At 46.4% G+C, this 21,464-nt stretch overlaps 1 protein-coding gene across 2 annotated transcripts in view; it reads right to left on the reverse strand.

Moving 5' to 3' along the window:
* The window catches only part of GRHL1 (grainyhead like transcription factor 1), a 44,645-nt gene that overhangs the window by 10,346 nt on the left and 12,835 nt on the right, over positions 1-21,464 (reverse strand). For both annotated transcript variants that reach the window (XM_054822555.1, XM_054822554.1), the window contains exons 9-10: positions 8,951-9,109; positions 1,721-1,808 (exon numbers count right to left, since the gene is read on the reverse strand). In XM_054822555.1, coding sequence (XP_054678530.1) covers positions 1,721-1,808; positions 8,951-9,109 — 247 coding nt within the window. The remainder of the gene's footprint in view (positions 1-1,720; positions 1,809-8,950; positions 9,110-21,464) is intronic.

Genomic DNA, 21,464 nt, shown 5'->3' on the forward strand with positions numbered 1-21,464 from the left:
TCACACCGCAGAGGTGGTACAAAGACTGTTTCTTGCAAGATGTGACATTTAGAGTTACATTTCAATTCCACACTTTCAAATTTTACATTTTTGTTCATCTCATTGTTTATCCTGGTCACTTCAAGCTGCCAGACCCCAGTTCATCCCCCAGTAGGACCAGCACTGTCTCCCACAGAGCACTCTGGCTCTCATGATGCACCAACTGACGTAACACAAGCCACTAAGTGGACAGACTTCACCCACAAAGACCCATTTGGGAGAGAGCGAGGCAGGAGGTGCCTTAAACTGCACTTCAGACACGTTCATGTCAAACTGAAGACTTCATTTTACCGAGTGGAAACATTTCAATTTTGGGTCAAACCAAACACTTCATTTCTCATATCCCCAGTGGAAAATACACTTTTCCCCCCTTGCAAACCTGGTTTTTTTTTAAAGATTGCTCAATCCCTCTAAAAATCACTTTGACCAAAAGCCACAAACTATTTCTGTTGTTGATGAGTCCAAATGCATGTGGTATTTGTGATCCTGGAGGTGGGTATAACACCTTATGGCTTAAAGCATGAAAAACTTCCCACACAAAAACTAAACAGCAATGGATTGTACTTTCCAGGAAAATAAAGGTCACATCAGGATAATCACAAGCCTAGGAAATTCATTTTGGAAAGCAGCTTTTGTAAAATCATAAGATCCTGGAAATCTGTATTGAAACTGTGCTTTCCAGCCATTACGCAGAGAGCTGCATACAGTAATCTTTTAGGAGCCGCTGGGGCTACTACATTTGTGAAATGCTAAACCTACCTTTCATGACGTACTTTGGGAAAAAAACAAAAACCCAGCCCTTTCTGCAACTGCCCTTGAGCAAATGGGTTCCCTTGTAGCATTATCTTCTTCTGAAGCTGCTCCAGCAGCCTGTACCTGCTGTGTCAGGAAAATCCTGCCCAACAAGCCGTGAGGCGCACGCTTGTTGAACCAGTTGGACTGTTAATAGCATGGCTCCAACAAGCACACTGAGCAGAACAAGGGAGAGCACGCACCTGCCCCATGCAAAGGAAGAAAAGGGAGATACATTTTCCTCTAAGCAGCTGTGCTGGTGAATAACTAGTCATATCCAAACACAGGATCTTGCAGTCATCTGCAGCAGTTAAAGGAAAGATGCTCAGCAAGAAGAAACTCCACAGCCTTTACATACCACAGTGCTGAGGCCTTCACATGTGCAGAAACAGCTTCTACTGAAATTATTTACTAAGGACCACTTTGCTCCACATGAGCAAACATAGGGCTGGGAGGCTGGAGGTTCAGTCCCAAGGCTGCCGCTGCCTTGCTGCAGAGTTATAAACGCATTTTTAACATAAGTTAAAGCCTAAGTTTAGATCAAGCTGGAAACATTTGGAACAGCTCAAGTTCTCGCTGCCACCTGGAGCTGCAGAGGCTCCAGCAGTGCCCAAAAATCCTACCCTCGCCCTGTCACTTCAACTGCTGAAACCCACACCTGACTGAATATGCAGCAGGACCCTGTCTTGGATGGGAAGAACTACATAGAAGTCAAGTCCTAAGTGACCCAGTACATTACAAAACACAATTAACGGCTTCATAAACAACTGCTTAAACCAAGCACTATACCATAGGGGGAAAAAATTACTTAAGAGTTCTACTGCACAAGTTATTTGTAGCCAAAATGAGATCTAATAATTAAAATACTGATGGAATAATTTTTACTTACAGGCATTCAACTGAGAGCTGGGGTCAGTGCACTTGCCTTTTCTTTTGCTTTGCTTTCGCTCTTCATCCCTGATCTTCCTCTCTGCTCCCTGCCAGACAAAAGATTAAGGGAAGGGGCAGAGAGAGAGAAGGTCTTTTTAGTTTTTTTGGAGGGGCTTTCAGCTGCAGAGGCAGGAACACCAATTCTTCCAGAGCTGTGTTTGTGGAGGTCAGCTCCATGGTATCCGAGCTGCAGGTCTGCCAGAGCATGCCAGCTTTGAGATCTGTTTACTTGTGAGTCCTGTCATCTAATGACATCCAACAACCATATCCAAGATGCAAACACTTGCTTTTCTTTCAAGGCAGATTTAGATATGATGACAAAACATACTCACAGCTGTAACGACTGTATAAAGTGCAAGATAAAAATATATCCAAAGTGTTTAAAACAATAAAAAACTGCCAGTTCCCTCAGCTTAAGAGTTGACTAGATCATCATTAAATCCTGATTGGTAGAAGTCATGCCACACTTGGATCACCAAGTGCAAGATAACTTCCTGTGTGTTGCACATGGAGCCGACAGCAGTTACATCAGCCTTCAATGATCTCAAGCTGTAGACGTGCACCATTTTAACGCTTCTCTTTTTATCAGGGTCAGGCTATGGTGGAATCCACAGATACCTAACTGGGTTCATGCCTGCACAGCTCCTGGCTCTCCAAACCAAACAGCAGTGGGGAGAGCGCCATATGTTCTGCCAAGGTGCAGGCAGCTATGATTGAGACAGAAAAGGAAGGTTTGTATTGGAATTGTATTCATTCCTCCAGCTCTGCCCAGACCTCACACGTGACTGTGGGTTAAGTCAGGGATGTCACGTTGCCAGTCGTATGAGGTGATAAGCCCACAGTAGATCCCCAACACTCAGTCCTGGTGCTACCACCAGATCACCGCCCAAACTGATAAACACAAGCTCTACCCGTCTCCCAACACCCTCCTGCAAAGGGTAAAAGGTAACAGTTATCTGGCCACAGGAAGCCATTATTTCTCACTGTCACCCCTGCAAAGCTGCCAAAACACACCCACATCCTTGCACAGTGCTGGAGGAAGACTAGATTAGCTATGGCAAATGAGATGTTAAAAGCCATGTGGTGATGGGGTGGGAAACGACGCCTAACACACAGCATGGGAGAAGGGCAACAGTCCTCCTAACCTCCCAGTAAATCAATACTCTATAGGTGACAGGATATCTATACCTGCTAGGTAGCAGGAGGTACCTCTGCAACAGCAATAAAAAGGAAAATTAACCTAGATATTTGACATGCATTAACATATATCACCTTTTCTCCCACCTAACAGCAGGGATATAAGCAGCTTCAGGCAGCTGCTGTGAAAAAGAGAAAAAATTACTAATGAAGACACTTTGCCAGCTTTGCTTGACCCCACAAAGCTGATACAGCCCACTACAGCAAAGACATCTCACCTAGATCTCTGCACAGCTGGACCCATGCCCCTCGGCGACTTCCCTTACCAGAATAGTCGCAACATCTCAGCTTGAACAGCAGGAAGACCAGATTTGGTTCCAGCCCTGGTTTTTACCTTTCATGTGGAAATAATAAAGTTCTGCCACCCAAACACTGTGCCACAGACCAGCACCTGCTTCCTCACGGAGAACACGCTAATCCATCAAGAGCACAGGTTTTGAGAAAATGTCTGCCCTCAAATACCCACAGTCTGAGTTCTGCTTGAAAGTCAACTTGTTCCCGGCTACAGGGGCTCAGGTAAACACATCTCAAATCTCACATAAAAAAAAAAGCTGTGTCTCGGTAATAGGCTTTTCTGCCTTGCCAGTGGAGCTCAGCAACAGCCAAGATCAGATACTTTTGAAGAAAAGACACTGTATTCTGCAATTATGGAATAAATAAGCTCGTAAGAAAGGCGTTTCCCCAACTTCATCACCTAGACAAAGGCCTACAGTCTGAAAAGCAAGATTTCACACTCTTGTGTCTGTGTTAAAGGCTACAGGTGGTTTTTTTGTTGTTCTTTCCCTCAGTCTCCGGTTGTATAATCGACTCTTGGGCTGAATAAGGGAAGCGACATTTTTGAGAGAGCTGCCATCCCTCCCACAGAGAATCATGGCATATTTGATAAGCCACAGAGATGCAGAAAGGCAATGCAACATCAAGTCACAACACACTGGGATCTGGACCCTTCATGACACTGCGGGACTCCCCGGATCCGCACATGGGCTGCGTCAGTCAGATGTGCTCTGAAGACGGTGGGCTGCTTCCTGGCCCCTCTCTGCACACCCTCTCATGCTGGGTGCAGCTCTGGCACCCAGCCCATGAGCCATTCGAGCTCTTCCTCTGCCCTGTGGCCCCAGCAGCCAAGCTGCCAGGGGATACTGGTGGACAACAAATTGGACACGCACCAGCAGCATGCGCTTGCAGCCCAGAAAGCCAACTGTGTCCTGGGCTGCATCAAAAGAAGTGTAACCAGCAGGTCGAGGGAGGTGATCCTGCCCCTCTCTACTTGGCTCTTGTGAGACCCCACCTGGAGTACTGCATCCAGCTCTGGGGGCCCCAGTACAGGAGAGACATGGAGCTGTTGGAGCAAGTCCACAGGAGGGTCATGAAGATGATCAGAGGGCTGGAGCACCTCTCCTATGAGGACAGGCTGAGGGAGTTGGGGTTGTTCAGCCTGGAGAAGAGAAGGCTCTGGGAGACCTTACAGCAGCCTTCCAGTACCTGAAGGGGGCTTATGAGAAAGATGGAAAGAAGCTTTTAACCAGGGCCTGTGGTGACAGGACAAGAGGCAACAGTTTTAAACTGAAAAGAGGGTAGGTTTAAATTGGATGTAAGGATGAAGTTTGGAGGTTTTTTGTTTGGTTTTGTTTGTTTGTTTTTACAACGAGGATGGTGAGGCACTGGAACAGGTTGCCCAGAGAAGTTGTGGATACCCCATCTCTAGAAGCATTCAAGGCCTTTGGGCAACCTGGTCTAGTGAAGGGTGTCCCTGCCCATGGCAGGGGGGTTGGACTAGATGATCTTTAAAGGTCCCTTCCAACCCAAACTATTCTGTGACCATGCAACAGAAAACAGTCTGTGTTGCTGCTCATCCACATCAATGCTACCTCCAGCCACCTTGCATCATCTCTCTCCTTCCAACAGCATCTCACTTGCTTGTTCCTACCATCCCATAAAAACCTTCTGGCAGCACTGCCCATCACTACAAGAATAACAGCAGATCCCAGAGGACAACGCTAGCTATAGTCTGTGAAATCCTGTATTTAATCTTCCTCACGCGGATGCTTAGCTAAGGCACGATTTACAGCAGAGAAGGTTGTCTTCCTCTGGGACAGGTCACCCTCATCCCTGCACAGCCCAAATATTGCTGGGCCAAGCCTGAACCAAGCTTATGCTGTAACATGCCACAGGATGACACCATTACGCCCATACTGCTTTACTCGGGTCTTGAAACCACACAGGATTAGATGAAAACCAAATGTCCCGGGCACCTGTGGACACCCTTTCCACACAGAGAATGTGAAGGGGAAGGCAGAAATGCAGGAAGAAATTTGCTCTCAGAGGCAGCAGTCAAAAACTAGAAACAAATATTAGCAGCTTTTCTTTCTACCCCAAGCATGGGAACCCTTCTCCATCACTGTTTTCCCATGCAAGGGCCACCACAAAACATTAACTAAACCATTTGACTTTCCGTATTTGATTTGTACACACACACAGAGACAGCAGAGGACTGCCATGCCAGTGTCTGGGTTCAAAGCCAGTTCAGGCATGCAATGCAAGCACAGCCTTTACAGACAAAGGAATAGAGGGGACCTACACAGAGCTGTCCCTGTGAGGCGGCCACAGCATCACCATTTTGTGCTGGTTTTCCAACAGATCTCCACACTATAGACTTGGCTCTCCACGAAGAAAGCATGGGTAACAGCACTTCTGCAGGTAAGAGTGGCTGCACGAGGACAAACACCTTAAGGACTGCAGTATGTGTGGATGCTATAGTAACAATGACCTTGTAAACATTCAAGACCAGCTGACTGATTATCTAATATTCAAAGCAGGGCAGAAAACGGTGCTCTTTCCGAAATGCCAATGCTCTTACAGGAGTCTGGAGAAAGTGGCCAGCATTGGGGTCTGAATGCATTGGGTTTGCCTGGCAAAGTCTGGGGGGTGTGAATTCTGTGAGAAGCTGCTAGAAGCCTCCCCCATGTCTGATAGAGCCAATGCCAGCTGGCTTCAAGAGGGACACACCACTGGTCAAGGCCAAGCTCATCAGCAACAGTGGTAGTGCCTCTGGAATAATGTATTTAAGAAGGGGGAAAAATTGCTGTGCAACAGCAGCCACAAGAGAGATGTGAGAAGATGAGAGAAACAACTCTGCAGACACCCAGGTCAGTGCAGAAGGAAGGGGAGGAGGTGCTCTAGGCGCTGGAGCAAAGATTACCCTGCAGCCTGTGGAGAAGACCATGGTGAAGCAGGCTGTCCCCCTGCAGCCCATGGAGGATGATGGAGGAGCAGATATCCACGTGCAGCCCATGGAGGACCCCACGCTGGAGCAGGTAGAGGCACCTGAACGAGGCTGTGACCTCATGGGAAGCCCACGCTGGAGCAGGCTCCTGGCAGGACCTGTGGACCCGTGGAGAGAGGAGCCTACACTGGAGCAGGGGCAGAGTGTGAGGAGTCCTCTCCCTGAGGAGGAAGGAGCAGCAGAAACAAGGTGTGATGAACTGACCACAACCCCCATTCCCTGTCCACCTGTGCTGCTGGGGGGGAGGAGGGAGACAAATGGGGAGTGAAGTTGAGCCCGGGAAGAAGGGAGGGGTGGGGAGAAGGTGTTTTAAGGTTTCATTTTATTTCTCATTATCCTACTCTGATTTGATTGGCAATAAATTAGATTAATTTTCTTGAGTCTGTTTTGCCCATGATGGTAACTGGTGAGCTCTCTCCCTGTCCTTATCTCGACCCACGAGCCTTTCGTTATATTTTCTCTCCCCTGCCCAGCTGAGGAGGGCAGTGACAGGACAGCTTTGGGGGGCACCTGCATCCAGCCAGGGTCAACCCACCACACCGAGTCAGCCCCAGCAGCTGTAAGGACATAGGTCTGCTCACAGGAGCACTTGCCCAGTGCTTCGAACAAGCATTTGAGTACAGAGCTTGATGCAATGCAGTGACAAATATATTCAGCTTGTTGGCCTCTGTCCCCAGCTCTCATTGCCAGACCTGGACCAGATTTGAAAGGCAACAAACTTTAACATCATTTCTATAAATGCAAGTTGCAGAATTTTCAGGCAACACCCTTGCAATGTCTGCATGCTCAGAATGAACAACAGGCAGATTAATGACAGAAAAGTAATTTTTTCTCCTTCCCCCCCTTTTAATTCAGGTCCAATTTGCAATGCATCTAGAAGAATAAAGCAGGAGAAAAGGTCAAAATCGCAAAGGAAAAATAACAGATAGATTAGTATTACTGTACTACTTGCTGAAATTTATGGTATAGACTCAAAAGGTTTCCTTTAAGCTATGTACTGACTAAACGTCTGCCCTTTTATTAACCGATTCGTCTTATTAGCAGTGGCACAAGCCTCTCAGCAATTTTAGCAAAGTGTCAGTAATTGACTGGACAACTTCAGAGTAAAAGATCCCTCCTTCCCTGCAGCAAGCCTATGCTGACTGGTATTGTACAGTACACAGGTTGGTAACACACAAGACTCACAGATAGTTAAAGAGGTTTAGATGAGCCACTTGCCTCAGTCTCATTTTAGAGGAGAAAAAGAAAAACGAGAAAGAAAAAAAAAAAAAAAAAAGGCCTGAAGAAAGCCCATGAGACCCAAGCCTTTTAGGCTTACTGGCAAGTCTAGGATAGCTCTGGAGAGCATTCGTTAACTCCCTGGTAAATTCTTAGCAGAAATCGTCACAGCAGGAGCCATCTCAGGAGGGACATGAAGGAAGATGACTAAGTAGCTTTACACCAGCAGACAGCTACAGAAAGCTTCTCCCAACCACGCAGAAAAGCAGAGGGGCCTAGTTAGAAGTACACAGATGGACTACAAAACATGGCAGGATGAGTCAATGGGATGCTACAGCAGAGGCAGACTGTAGAGGGCTCCAGATAATTTGGGAAGCAGAGGCAGAGCAATGGCGTGCGAGATGAATCGCTGCGGCAGCGTCCTGAGGGATGGCAAGGCCACACAGTATGCGACCACTGCAAAGCTGGCACAGCACTCAAGAGTGGGGGTCACCGGCCTGTCTCAGACCTGCAGCCGCACAGAGAGGTACTTGAGATCTCACTCACAAAGAGTCCATGCCACGAAGACAAGGTCTGGATGCAAAGAATGAGAGGTCCTAATCAAGCAGGATGCCAGCAAAACAGGACATCAGAGTGGTTCAGTGATCAGAATGGGGACTGGGGAAGTCTGGGCAGTGCTCATTCCAGCCTAGAAAGATCTTAGTCGCTCTGCAAATAGTAACATTGCACATTATCTGCTCTGGTTCTTCAAAAGACTGTTCTGATAGGAACAGGTTCCAAAAGACTGGGAAAATGTCCTTTCTTTGCAAACTCAGTTCAGCTTTTACAACTGCTTTCAGCTCAGCTCCTGCTGTGTTTCCTTCACAGCTTCAGATGAACAGTGGCTTTGGGAAAGGTGTTAATTCTCTGTGTGCTAAATGCATTAGGCAGAGCAGTCAAATTACAGCACCCACCCAGCTTGTAAGTGGACTTCATTATGCTGCTGCATCTCACAGGGGAACAGTGAAAACAGCAACATCTCCTGTTCACAAGATATGCAAGTTGTTGGTTGTTTTTTTTATAACAAATACAGTAAAAACACACAAGGAAACTTAAAAGGACCAACATGACATAGCTTGGATAAAAAGCAAAGCCTCCACTTGCTCCAATCAATTGCAATGATTTCTCCTACTGAGGGCACTCTGCAGTACTTTCCGGCGTCTGGCGTACCAACAGACAGTCTTCTGCCACTGACTGACCTTTCTCCAAAGTCACTCAGGAACTCGGTGCTCCAGCATTTTGAGAGCAACAAATTTATCCGAGGTCATCATAACATCTATGAGCCAAGCAGAAGGGGTTGAAATTTTTTCCTTGCAGAGACTGAACACGGATGGGAATTTTCAGTCAGCCAAGATAGCAAGTGGCAGATTTAGGGGAAAAAAAAAAAAATAAGTTGCTAAGCTCTGGAACAGTCTTTCCCCAAGGATCACTGACACATTGACCCAACCTTACCTTGTCGCAGAAGACTTTAATCTGGCAGTAGGCTCTGTGGACAGGTTTGTTACTCCTGTTATTGTAGCTGTAGGTATCGATCTGAAGATTCAGGGGCAGGCCTTTAACTCCCTTCTGAGAGGAGAAATCTGTGCTGAGGCAGTTCACAGAAATGAAAACCTGTACAAAAGGAAAGCAGCACCCGTCAGTAGTGACATGCAGACTCCTGGCTGGCTGCTGAGCATAGGACTGCTCAGTGAGTGCAAAGAACTAAATGCTGATCCTTGCCGAAAGTAGCAGGACCTTCTTTTTTCCGAGAGATCAGGTAAAATCCCCGAAAAGTGGTATGACATTCTTAATTCTTTATATAAGCCATTACAGGGGACAAAGCCACTTTGACCAGAATGAATTTCAACAAACTCTCCAAACTTTATGAAGACTCCACCCATCTTTCCCAAATATTTCCGCCTGAGAGATCTCAAATTGCGTCATCAAACTTTTGGCAACAGGAATCCTCCTACACCCAGTCCTCAACTGCTCAGTGTTTTACTAGCTTGGTAAAACAATCATATTTTGAAAAATTTATGTTACTTTGGGCAAGTTAAAACAAAGCTTTCCACAGCTTATGCTTCAAGCTACTTGGGGCGGGGGGGTGGGGGTGTTGTTGTTTTGTAAATGATATTAAAAGCTTTGTAAAAATATTATGCAACATGCTATCTTTAAACACAGAAATAATGCCATTATTTCAGTGAGAGAGTTTGAGCTTTACACTTAAAAAGATGAACACTGTTTTGAATATTTCCCAGTAAGACCTACAATATCTTGTTAATGTTCAAATCAAGAAGGAAAGGGTAATATTTTCATTATTCTAATAAAAAATGAATTATAGGGAAAATGAATTGAGTGATTTTGAACATATCTAATTTCATTTTCATAATTGCCTAAAAGAAAAAAAAAAACCCACAAAAACAAAACAAACCCCGAACAAGCCCAATGCTGCTTAACAGAAAGAAGAAATATCCTTGTGTGGATATGAACAGATAGACCAGAATACTTTGTATCCAAAACACGGGCTTGCTGCATGTCAGGCTTTTCTCCAGACACAATGCTCCTTATTGCCATGTCTCCAAAGCAGCTGCAACGATTAATTACCAGGAATTTATGAGCTACCAAGACCTGTAGTGGCTACTCTCCTACCTGCCTCAAGAACAAAACTGGGAACCCAGTGCTAATAGAATAAAATAAATCAAAGCCTTGGGAGCCAGAAGCACCTTGCCAGAGATTCTGCAAGAATACGGTCCCAACACCTTATCGCTCCCTTATTGTGCTACTACCCATTTGACAATCTCTGCAGTGAGTTAGTGCCACCTCCCGGAGCTGTCCCAGTGTTGCAAAGCTGAAAGTAGGTTTTGAAAAGCTTATGGGTTGGGGTTGGATATGTGGGTTTGCAAAGTGCTTATCACAGGCTTCTTCACAGAGGTTCTGCAACATCCTTTGCTAGTTTTAACAAAAGAGAGGAAATGGAAATGTAATAACTATCACCAGACTAGGGATGTAAGATCTTTTTTTCCTCATATATAGTTGTATAAAAAGGCGGGGGGGGGGGGGGGGCGGGCGGGCATGGGAAGTACAGATAAGTGTCATAGTAACTCGCCTGAATGTTCAAGATTCACATGTAACTTCTTGCAGCCCCTGTGAGCACCAGCTCAGCGGCACACCAGCCCAGCAAACAGTCCCCATCCCCTCCCCTTGTGCACACACACTGTCCCATGGAGCTGGCAACGCCCCTGCCAAGCCCCACTTGTGCAAAGGGACATTGAGACGTGTGAAACAGTGTGTAACTCACGCCAGCACGGCGTGCCGGCAGAGCCCATCCCCAACCACCCCGCCGCTTGTTCTGCAGTGGCCCCAGCCAGGACGACGCGCAGGGACAGCAGCACCAAAGGCGAGCAGTGCTCAATGCCTGCTCACCCACCAGCCTGGGCCTCAGCATCCCCAACCCAGGTTCTTCTAAGACTACTTCTTTTGAAAGCATTAAATACAACCCAAATTGCAGCCAGGAAAATTATTTTAAAATAAGCTCTTCTCAATCTTCTACAGACTTACCTAAACGATGGCTTTTTGCCAGCTTTTATCCACACACACCCCCCTTCCCTTTTTGCTACCTTCAGCTTTACGAGGGCATTTTGCTTGCAGCGCTGGCACGCCCCAGGGGAAAGCTTGAAGGGGTTTGAAGAGCTGCTGTCACCCACTTGGGAGCTAAGTAATCAGATGTATGCACAGCCTGAATAATTGTGTTCCCTGAGCAGGGGGTTTGTTTTAAGAGAGACACAACTCTGGTGTTTGCATATTTTTACATTTTAAATTTATTTACCCATACTGAATATTCACATACAACTCTCAGGTCTGTATGAAGAAATGACTGCGTTCTTTAAGAAAAGATTCCCAAGCAGCCATGCCAGCAGGTGCACCACAGCCTCGAAATATCTGTGAAATCCCTCATTTTGAGTTTCATGCCATTGGACGCCAGCAGACTCAATATGCAGCATCAGCCACCAGTTCCCTAGCAAGCGATACCGCGGAATTCAGGTCTATGTTTTCAGTTTCCATGGCTTACCAGCCATGCAAAGCCCACACAGCATGCTGGGCTGCAGATACAAGCTGCATGGGTATCCCATGGGAATTTGGGATGCTTGTCAGATGACAAAGATTATCCTCCTACAAATGAGAGTCTCCTCATTTGATTACTTTTGGCTTTAAGCAGCTGACTTCATTTTCATGCCATTTAAGTTTTCAGGACTCTGGGCAGGAGATGACAACTAAAACCTAATCACCTATCTGAAGCAACAGAGAGCCAGCCTGTCTTGTCCTGTTCCTACACCACCATTTCAGTTCAAAAGGATCATCTGCTTCTCCCTACCCATCCTGTAACTCCTATTTTTGAGCCACCTCAGGTTGCCTCAAGTTCCACAAAAAGAGTTTTACCTAACTGCTTTTCCAGTTTGGGCTAAAACAGTTTCAAGCCAGGTGCTCAGCAGGAAGATTTGTCTTGCGTTCAAAAAGAAGCGTAAGGCCAAGTGACTGAGCCAGCTACATCCCCACCCCAAAATTGCCAGAAGAAAGAAAAACGTAACCGCAGAAGTTGCTCTGCGTCTTCAGCCTGCTGAGCAAGATTCCTTTTCGTGTGTCCAACCTATTTTTCTAAGGGCAGTTCCGCATTCTCAGCTATATTAAGATTTGTTGTTACTTTAAAAAAAAAATTTCATCTCACCTCCCAAGATTCAACTTAAAAATAGAGCATTGTCAAGCCCGAGCACTTACAAATGTTGAGCCAAGCCCTCAAAAGTTAAGCAGATTTTCTTTAAAACTGAGATTTCTAAAAGGATTAGAAACCTGTTCTTGAGTTATTTTGCTTGCTTAGCAGTTAAGCCTTTAGTCTATATTTGAATCATATTTCCAGGCTTTTCTCTCCAACCAAAGCTAGGCTTTATTTTCCTTTTTTGTTGATTTTTTTCATGCTTTTTCATTATTATTAATGAAAGCTGAGATTCTCATCAAGACAAATGGCTCCACAATGGCAGGGTTTCAGATAAAACACCAAACAGCATGAAACCTGTGAGCTGGTATGAGCTGCTAACCCCCCCCCCAATCTGACATTCACCCCAACATGCTACAACCCCATGTTGAGTTTCCTGCAGCCTTTGGGGCCAACGAGCAGCAGCCCAGCCACACACAATGAAAGACTGAAGGCAGAAGGATTAAAGCACCTCCTCTGGGATCATGCTGGAAGCCAGTGTGGGAAGAAGCCAGACCTCATGACTTCCCGGTCTGCTTTAACCACCCGGCTACTTGTGCCCCTCCTCGCCTAACTCGGGAGAAACACACCGTGCCTACGTTCAAACCTACAAGAAACAATCTTCCATTTTAATAATGCAGAAAAGAAAAATTAATCTGGCAGCTCTGCTGTGTGCCCTCAAGGAAGGGCAGCAGAGACAGCCAAGTTCTTTCCACGCAGCACCTTTTTCTAACAAGATCTGCCTTTCAAACAAACCAGGAAAAACAGGCATAATTAAAGGGTAATCAAAGCACTGCAGGAACCTCACTGTCAGCGAGATGAAAGATGCCTTTTTTAAATGAAGGCTTGCATACCCAGATCTCTTCTCCTCAGTTTATCTTGGACACCGTGCTCTTTTGTCACACAAAAAGCACCACCAATTTTGATTAGTCCAAAGGCTACATATGCAGCAGCTTTAGAAGAAATGTCACCTTGTACAGCCTCTTCTGACTCACTGCAAAGCGAAGTTGAAGAGGAACGATATGCAGGTACACATCCACAATGTCTGGGGTTGCCAGAGGTAATGGCAAGCAACTCAGATGGGTATTAGCACACCATAAGCTCTGGCCAGTCCCCAGCAAACACTGCCATGGGTAAGACCGTAATGGCCACATAACAGATCTCCCCATCACGCAAAGTCTTGTATATCCTTCTGGGTAAGGCCCTACACAGATGGACTTCGGACTATTCCAGTCTGATCACCTCGGTCCACACGGCTTTCATTTCAACAGAAGACAAGTAAATTGAATTTACCTCCTCCTATTTATGCGCCATTATATTTTTGTACTCTGAGGACAGAGACATTGCTCAATAATCCAAGTCCATTGGGTATTTTTTTCTCTATTAAGAATTCAGATAAAAACTTTAGCTCTTTTCTAGCACTAGTAGGCAAAAGCCTCTCATTTTAATGTTATATTCAACTTCAAATTGTCAGGATGCTTTTGATTTTGGATGACTGTTTGTACAGAACACAGAGTTTAGAGCTTACAACACAACAGCCAGGGACAGGTTAAACTGTGATGAGCTTCTTTCCAGGGAATGTAGTTGGATACTGTTTTTCTTGACCTTGGCCAAGTAATTTCAATGTTCTGCCCAAGACACAGCAGGCAAAGGGATTCCAGTGCGTCCTGGGACCATTTCCCCAACACATAGGCAGTGTCTTGCCTGTCAACCGATCACCATGCATCCTACTCGCAGATCAAGCTGAGCCACATGCAGCCCTCACTCAACGGGACCCACTGGACCTGAGCCATGTCTTGCTTTGCTTTCCTTCAGATCAGCGAGGCCATTCCTGTGGTCTCTGGCTGTGGAGGGCAGCAGTCACTGCACAGCTGACTTCATCTACATGTTATTTTCACTTCTTGCAGAACAAAGGGTCATAGAAACCCTCAACCAAACTGACTTGAAGAGGAGCCTTTGAGGCTACAACAGCAGATTAAACCAGAGAACAAATATGGTAAAGGATTCATCAGACCTAAATAAAAGGACTTGGGTATGGGCTAGAGGACACGAATCAAGTCCCTCCTCCTCTGCCTGCACAGACCCTCGGAGAACCAAGACATGCACCATCCAACACTAGGGAGCAGGAAGCTACACAGCTATTGCAATGCCAAGACACAGCCGGTCCCCACCCTGGCTGCCAGCAGGAATTCTGGGAATGTCAATGCAAAGCCCAGCAGCCACCAGGTTGCTTGGTCTCCCGCAGATGCATGTGCAATTCAGGGGTATGCAGCCATGTGGTCACAGCACTCTTTGCTAGTTAGCTGAAGGAGCAGCCCTAGGCCCAGATTCCACAAACAACTCATTTATCAGCCCTCCACTAAAGAAAAATTACCCGGAAGCTCAAAGGTTTTTATTTAAGTGCTGATGGTTGAAAGCATGTGTTTTTTCTAAAGGCTTGGACAAATATAAAAGGGAAAAGAAAGGGTCTTTTCTAAAGATTTGTCCACATTGATGTGTACAAGATAGGCCTTAACACGCTTCATCTGTGCCGTGAGCTGGCTGGATGCAAATCACCTCCAGCCAAAAAGCCTTATAAATTACACCAGCACAGCTCCAAGCCCTTCTGAGAGGCAGAGCTGTCAGCCTGGGCATTGCACTGTGCTAACATAGCTATCTGGCTTCCAGGACTGGCGCTGGGTCACGGGCAGGCAGCTTGGAGTGCAGGCAGGGCAAGCACAGGTCTGCCTGCGCGCATCTGCGAAGGCACGTCCTAAGAAAGCAGTGCTGGGAAGACTGTTCTGTCTTTAAAAGAAGGAAAAAAAAAAACCGCTTGGTACAGATCACCTGAGAGGTGGCTAATCTTACTGCTCTCACATTCGTTTCTTCACCTCCCACATGCACCACAGGTTTTGCATCAGCAGGAGGCGAGCCAGGAAAGAGATATAAAAATTGGGCAACTCATGCACCTGTGGGCTCCCCAGCCACCTCCTGCCTTTGGGATCGGATGCTCCAAATAAGGTTTGTCTGGCAGATGTGCGATAGGGCTGTATCCATTCCAGCTCTGCTCAGCCAGACCCAGTATCGTCCTGCTCGCAGCCTGGGGTAGTTAGTTTGCATTCAAACCTACCAAGCCCAATTTGGGTGACTGACATAAAACACACCGTGGGTCCCACACCACGCCAAGGAATGCCAAGTGGGAAATATGACCCAGAGAACATCCTTCTAGCAAGTTTACTCCATCAAAAAAACCAAAGATGAATAGTAATGAAAGGAAAATATATATTCCTGCTAACAAAGAGCAACACTGATTGTTATTCCAACCTGTTCTGAGGCAAGGAAATACAGGAACATTTCTGCTTGCAACACGTGGGAAAGCCAGGGATGGAGGTTCCCAGTCCTACCAATGCTTTCTAACACCCCACACTGATAAGATATAGGTGCGGGGCCAGGTGTCAGCTTTTGTTCGGTTTGTTGGAAAGAAAGTAAAAGCAGTAATTTGGCAAAAAAAAAAAATTGGCAATATGTTAAAAAAAGGAAACACACAAAAAAATCCCCCCAAAACCCCAAACAAACAAAAAACCCAACCCACCCAACCAAATAACCTCAACAAAAAAACCCCAAAACAAACAAGAAAAAACCCCAACACAAACCGGAAAGAATTATGTCTACAAAGGCATTAAAATGGCTGGAAAGGAAGTTTTGCCATCAGGTATGTAAGAAATGGAGAAAAGGAAGAAAATAACCATCTAGTTCTCTCCATAGAAGAGCTAACTTCATGAAAATTTTTCTTCCAGCATTAGGAAACACATTGTGAGCTCCATAGTTTGTTGGAAGACCAGAAGGATCGTGAAGTTTGGGACACCAAGTTTTGAAGAAAGAACTGTGAGTTGAAAACTTGCTTCTAATTTGCAACACTTTAAATCAAGGGCCACACATGCTTGTTTTTAAGAAAACCCAGGACAGAGTAGGGAGAGGTCTGCATTAAGAGGCAGGTAAGCAACATGAGTTTCCTATGTCACTGTTCCAGAGGCTGTGTGTACTTGTGCCTCAAAGTACTTGTGGTCTGCAGCCTTGGCTTCAAACCAATCTCTTTCCTTTAAGTATGTTTGACTCATCACATTTCATAGTTTCATTTCCAACTAGCCAAACCTGTACCTCCTCAATGCTGCTGAAGGTGGCAACACCTTCTTTAATGAGGCATATGACTGCTGTTTCATTACAATGGCATCCATATAAATGCATGCAATATTCATCAATCAAAAAAGTTGAAATTCTTCCTACAGTGAACACCAAGGATCATGCTAGAATAAACTCTTAAAATAAATCAGTGGTGTACACCCCAGCCTTACTTCAAGTTGTAGCAACAGATCCACCCTCTTTAAAAATTGAGCTCATCTGAACACAAAAATCCTGCCCAAGAGCTGCAGTCAACACACAAGAGGATCTCCCAGAAGACCACCCTCGCTGCCCAATCTGCTATTTCAGATGGCCAACCCAAATTAGCCTCAAATTACTTTAATACAAGACCCTTCCACTCTTCTTGGACAAAAAAAAAGTTCATTATTTAATTGCTCTGTCATTCAGGGTATCACTCAAGAGATAACATAGCACCTTCCCTTTGGTAGAAAGACAGTAAAAGCTCTACCACAATATTCTCCAGCAATAAACATCCCTGTTACACCCTTGCTATGTATCCCTTTTTAGTAGAAAGGGTCTTTTCACACACAGCATCTGGCTTACAATGCTTTTTTTTTTTTTTTGGAGGGAAGGAGTGGGAGGACAATAGAGCCCTTAATGTGCAGTGACATCATTTTTGGCTCCAGTCCCACCTAAAGCAAGCCAGAGGGAAGACCTCCACCAGGCCCTTCTCTGGGAGCTGCTGGAAGCAACGCTATGTTTCAGAAGGGACCCACTGGCAAGCATGGAAGGGGTGCCCCAGCACAACAGCAGGTCCTTGCATTGTTAAGACTACAAAAACAGGGCAAAGGCTCTCGCCATCACCATGCAGACAACTTGCCCTGCTCAGACATGAGGTCCCAACCCTCCTGCTCCACCGGGCAGGAGCTCAGACGGGATTTGAGCAAAGCGGGATCCAGCAAAGCCAGTTAACCCTGGGGAAACCGATCTGTCCAGATTGTTCCAACTGCCACTGACCTGAGAGCAGGCCATGTCCCCAGGCTGAAGTTAAGGGACAGAGAATTTGCTTCACAGCCTAACGGGTAACACAACAGAGGTAACAGGACAATGGCCAACATTATGAATAGAGTAGCAGGAAACACCAGAAAGAAATGTGCATTTAACCATGCACGTAGCAGTAATTTTCATTAAAAGATGTTTAACGGGTACCAATGAAGAGAAGGAGAACTGGGCATGCTGTACAGACCTGGGAAGAGATGGTTCCTGGCCTCAAAAATTCATGACCTGAACCTACAAATGCTTCTTGTGATTGACACACAGATGTCAAAGACACAAAAAGGGCTCCAAGGATAGGATTCCCCTCCCCTACCTTTAAAATCCCCTGATTTTAAAGACGGCCAAGCCTACTCAGTCAACAAGGAAAGGCAGACACCTTCAGAGAAAGCTCCATCCCAGCTCTAGACACCCAGTCCCTAATGAACTCATAGAAGTGAAAAATGACAAGGTTGTGTTCAGACATCTAAAAGCTTCTTTGCAGGGGAAGAACCCCACCTCAACTGTCTGCCCAACACAGCAGACATCCAGGACAGGGTGGGAAACTGTTTGAAGTTTCCACAAGCCTCAGGGTAACTCCAGCATTACCTGTTGCATGCAAGTGAGTATCAGCTACACATCTTTGTCAGACTCATCGGATCATGCTTCCACCCAACCAGGAAGGCTCCTGATTGAGTAGCTGCATTGGCTTTCCTAAATATCCCATTCAACAATCTACCACAGTTCATCAACTAATTTTCCAGTTTACAGTCTCCCCCCTTTCTTCTCACAAATCTCTCCTCATCCAATTCTTTCCCTCCCCTGGTCTGCCAGGTGGCGGGGTCAGACCTCACCTCTAACACTGACACCTGGAAGCCCACCTGAATCATGGCTTCCCCACTCCACAGTGCCTCCTGTCAATCTTTCTAACCCTGACCTTGCTCCAGTCTCAGGAGCACCACTTCAGAGCAGTTTGTCTTTCCCTCTCAAAGCCTAGCCTGCCTTCCTGCCCTTGGCTCCCTTCACTGTCTCAGAGCAAAGAAGGCTATGCATCCTCGCCCCTTTCCAGCTTGAATACACTCTTGCAAAGGTCAGAGGAATACTTAACCCACCACTCTTCTATAAAGCAGCTGCTTCTAGCAGCTCCTGTGATGTCCCAAAGCAACAGAAGAGGGCAGAGAGGAGCTGCCAGAAAGCAGCACACAGCATTTGCTCTGAAACCCGTGGACATTGTCTGGTTCCAGAGCATGAAGTGTCCGTCATGCATGAAATACTCCTGGTTTCTACATGAATGGGCTCACAAACAGCACACCAAGTCAGCCAGCTGTCTGACAACTCCATCTGTACAGAGCCAGACCTGCGTGCTGCATCCAGCATCCGAAGCCCTGGCGTTGCCCTCAGCTCTCCCAGCACAGCACAACTGGGAAATACTGGTTGCTGAGGGCATCTCAAACATCCTTGCCATCCTCCAACTCCACAGCTGCAAAATCCACACATTTTCCTTGCTACAGGGTGAGCATATGACTCGTATCACCTGAAAACAGTGTTTCTTCACCAGAAAGCTGTGTTTTACAAAATCCCTGAAGTGCCCCAAGGGAACAGACAAAGCGCCCTCTCAGGCAGGTGACACCCTCCTGCAGGGACAAAACATCAGAGGTCCGATACTCCTGTACATCCCCACAACAAGGGCTAGCACAAGAAGGGCAAGTACTTGGTCCAAGAGCTGCTAGGGACAACTTCTTGTGATAATATGCTATTTCTCCCTTAAACCCAACACACATACGGAGTCTGGGGTGTCTAAATGGGCAATTACATGAAAAACCCCAGATACAGAGCCTCATCACCTCCCGTTTGACACCTCTGCACAGGACCAAATCATTCCCACAGCAAACTGGGAGCAACAGTAAGAGGAAAATGGGAGAAGCAGCAACCCCAGAAGAATCATTTGGCTCTGGTCCAGGTTACTCCAGGGCTCAGGAAGCAAGTTTCTAATAGTCAAGGCTTGCTGGCTTGTTAAACATATCATCTAGGCGACACTGCTGCTGTTATTAAACATAAGACTATTTATTACTGTGGAGGACTTTCTGTAGCATCAGAAACTCAGCACGCTCTATTCTCTGCTCTCTTCACATATTTCAAGACTATTGTTTGGGGGAGGGAAAGGTAAAAAAAAGGAAAGGAAAATAAAAGAGAGAGAGAGAGAGCATGCAAGGTAAATGAACCATGCAATAAAAATTGTTGAAATTGGCTCAGGCATCTCCTGATAAGATCACAGGAGTTGAGAAAGAACTGCAGCTCTACTGGTGAGAAATCCAACCATTGACAAAACACATCCACTCAGGAAAAAGAAATAAAGTTAAACAGACACTTAAGCACACAGAGCACTTGCTAAAAATGCCAGTTCCTTGAACATTCAAGTCCAGAGTATTTTTGCCTTAATTTGATACTGATCCCAGGAGCCAAGGCTTGTGCTCTTGGTATCAACAGTCCCCTCTGCAGGTTCATACAAACCAATACTCAGAGTATACGGATCTCACACACTAAGATTGTGACTCTGGAGGTAAATTTGCCTACGTAGCTACAAAACCAGTCTGGGTCATGCCTCCCCGTACCGCCTTATCCCATGAAGTTCAGCTCCGAGCTGAAATACCACTTTGAGGGTCCTTAGACCTTTTCAAACTGCTGTTGGCAAATTCACTACAGATACGGACCCGCACTCACTGAAACTACTCATTCAGGGGTCTGCAGAGCACCTGGGCAATAACCACCTGCACCACCTTCATAGGGCTGGGCTCTGTCACCTGGTGGGAAGGGGTGGCTTTCCTTGGGGCAGCCACCGGGTTCTCAGCACCGGCTCTAAGCCCTGCTCTTGGGTTAGCAGCCTGTTCCTACTGCCGTAGGATGGCTCAGCCAGCAGAGAGGCAGCTGCAGAGCTTCAAAGTGCTTCCAACTCCTTGGGGACCTGAAATCATTGCTGTGCCTACATGATCCAACCCTGCATGCAAATTCTAAGACCTTGAGTACCTTACAGACGCAGATTACCAGAGTTCCTTGAACAGGACAATGTTAGATTGCCTGTGGAAGCAGGATACCATTTTGGGAATACTTACTGCCTCCTTTTGACAGCCCTTCTGAAGCTTCATCTGTTTGTTCACATGGCAAAGTGCTTCATCAGCCCATCAGTCTTTTAGCATCCTCCAGCACTTAAGGTCCCTCCTGCCACCCCTCTCAACCCAACTGAAGCCAAAGCCAGTAGCTGAATCTAGTGAATAGGGAAGGCTGGCACCCAGCACCAGCCTCAAAAGTAACATCACACATGCTGCAATGCAGCGCTGTCATCATCAGCACACACAGCTCTTTGCCAATGCCTGCCAAGCACCCCAAACTTCTCCCACAGAGCTGAAACCCAACAGCAGCCCCCACACCACCTCTCCCTGTCTCTTTTCTCCGAAGCCCTTGTGCAAGGCAGAGCAAAGCTTGTGGTGACAGCAAGCTCTGTGCAGTGAGGCAGACCCCTGTGCCTCCTGCAGAGCATAGTGGCACACAGCTCCAGAGAAGGAGCTTTGCATTCTCTGCCGAGAGGTCCTATGCCCCCAAGCTAGGCTCTCCCTAGACACGGCACTTCACAGCCACCAGTGGCTTTCCCCAAAATGGTAGTAACTAGCACATGATATACTAGCAAGGGAACAGCCAGGCTCCAAAAACTGAAGGAAACCATTCCCAATTTTTAATGGGAACCCAGGCAGTAACAAAACTCTCCAAGGAAGACTCCTGCACTTTGAGTCCAGCAACAAACCAGTGGGAAACACCTTTGGAACAGAGGTGACTCCACTCTCTGACCTGCTGTCCTGGTACCCAGAAGATACCCGTGCCTTTTTCAAAAGCCGGAGTGGCTTCAAATAGCTGCAGTTAGCTACTAGCTAGGGAAGGTGCCCGCACTTACGCGCCTACTGTAGTGCCCACAGTTCTGAAAAAAGATCAAACCAGAGGTCACCAGAAGGCTGCTCTAACTTGAAGTCAGTCATTGAGTGCTGGGATCCGCAGTTTCAGCAACACACGCTTTGGGAGCTCAATGGCAGCAGCTACTCT

This window comes from Grus americana, chromosome 3 (assembly GCF_028858705.1).
Source record: "Grus americana isolate bGruAme1 chromosome 3, bGruAme1.mat, whole genome shotgun sequence".
Lineage (NCBI taxonomy): Eukaryota > Metazoa > Chordata > Aves > Gruiformes > Gruidae > Grus > Grus americana.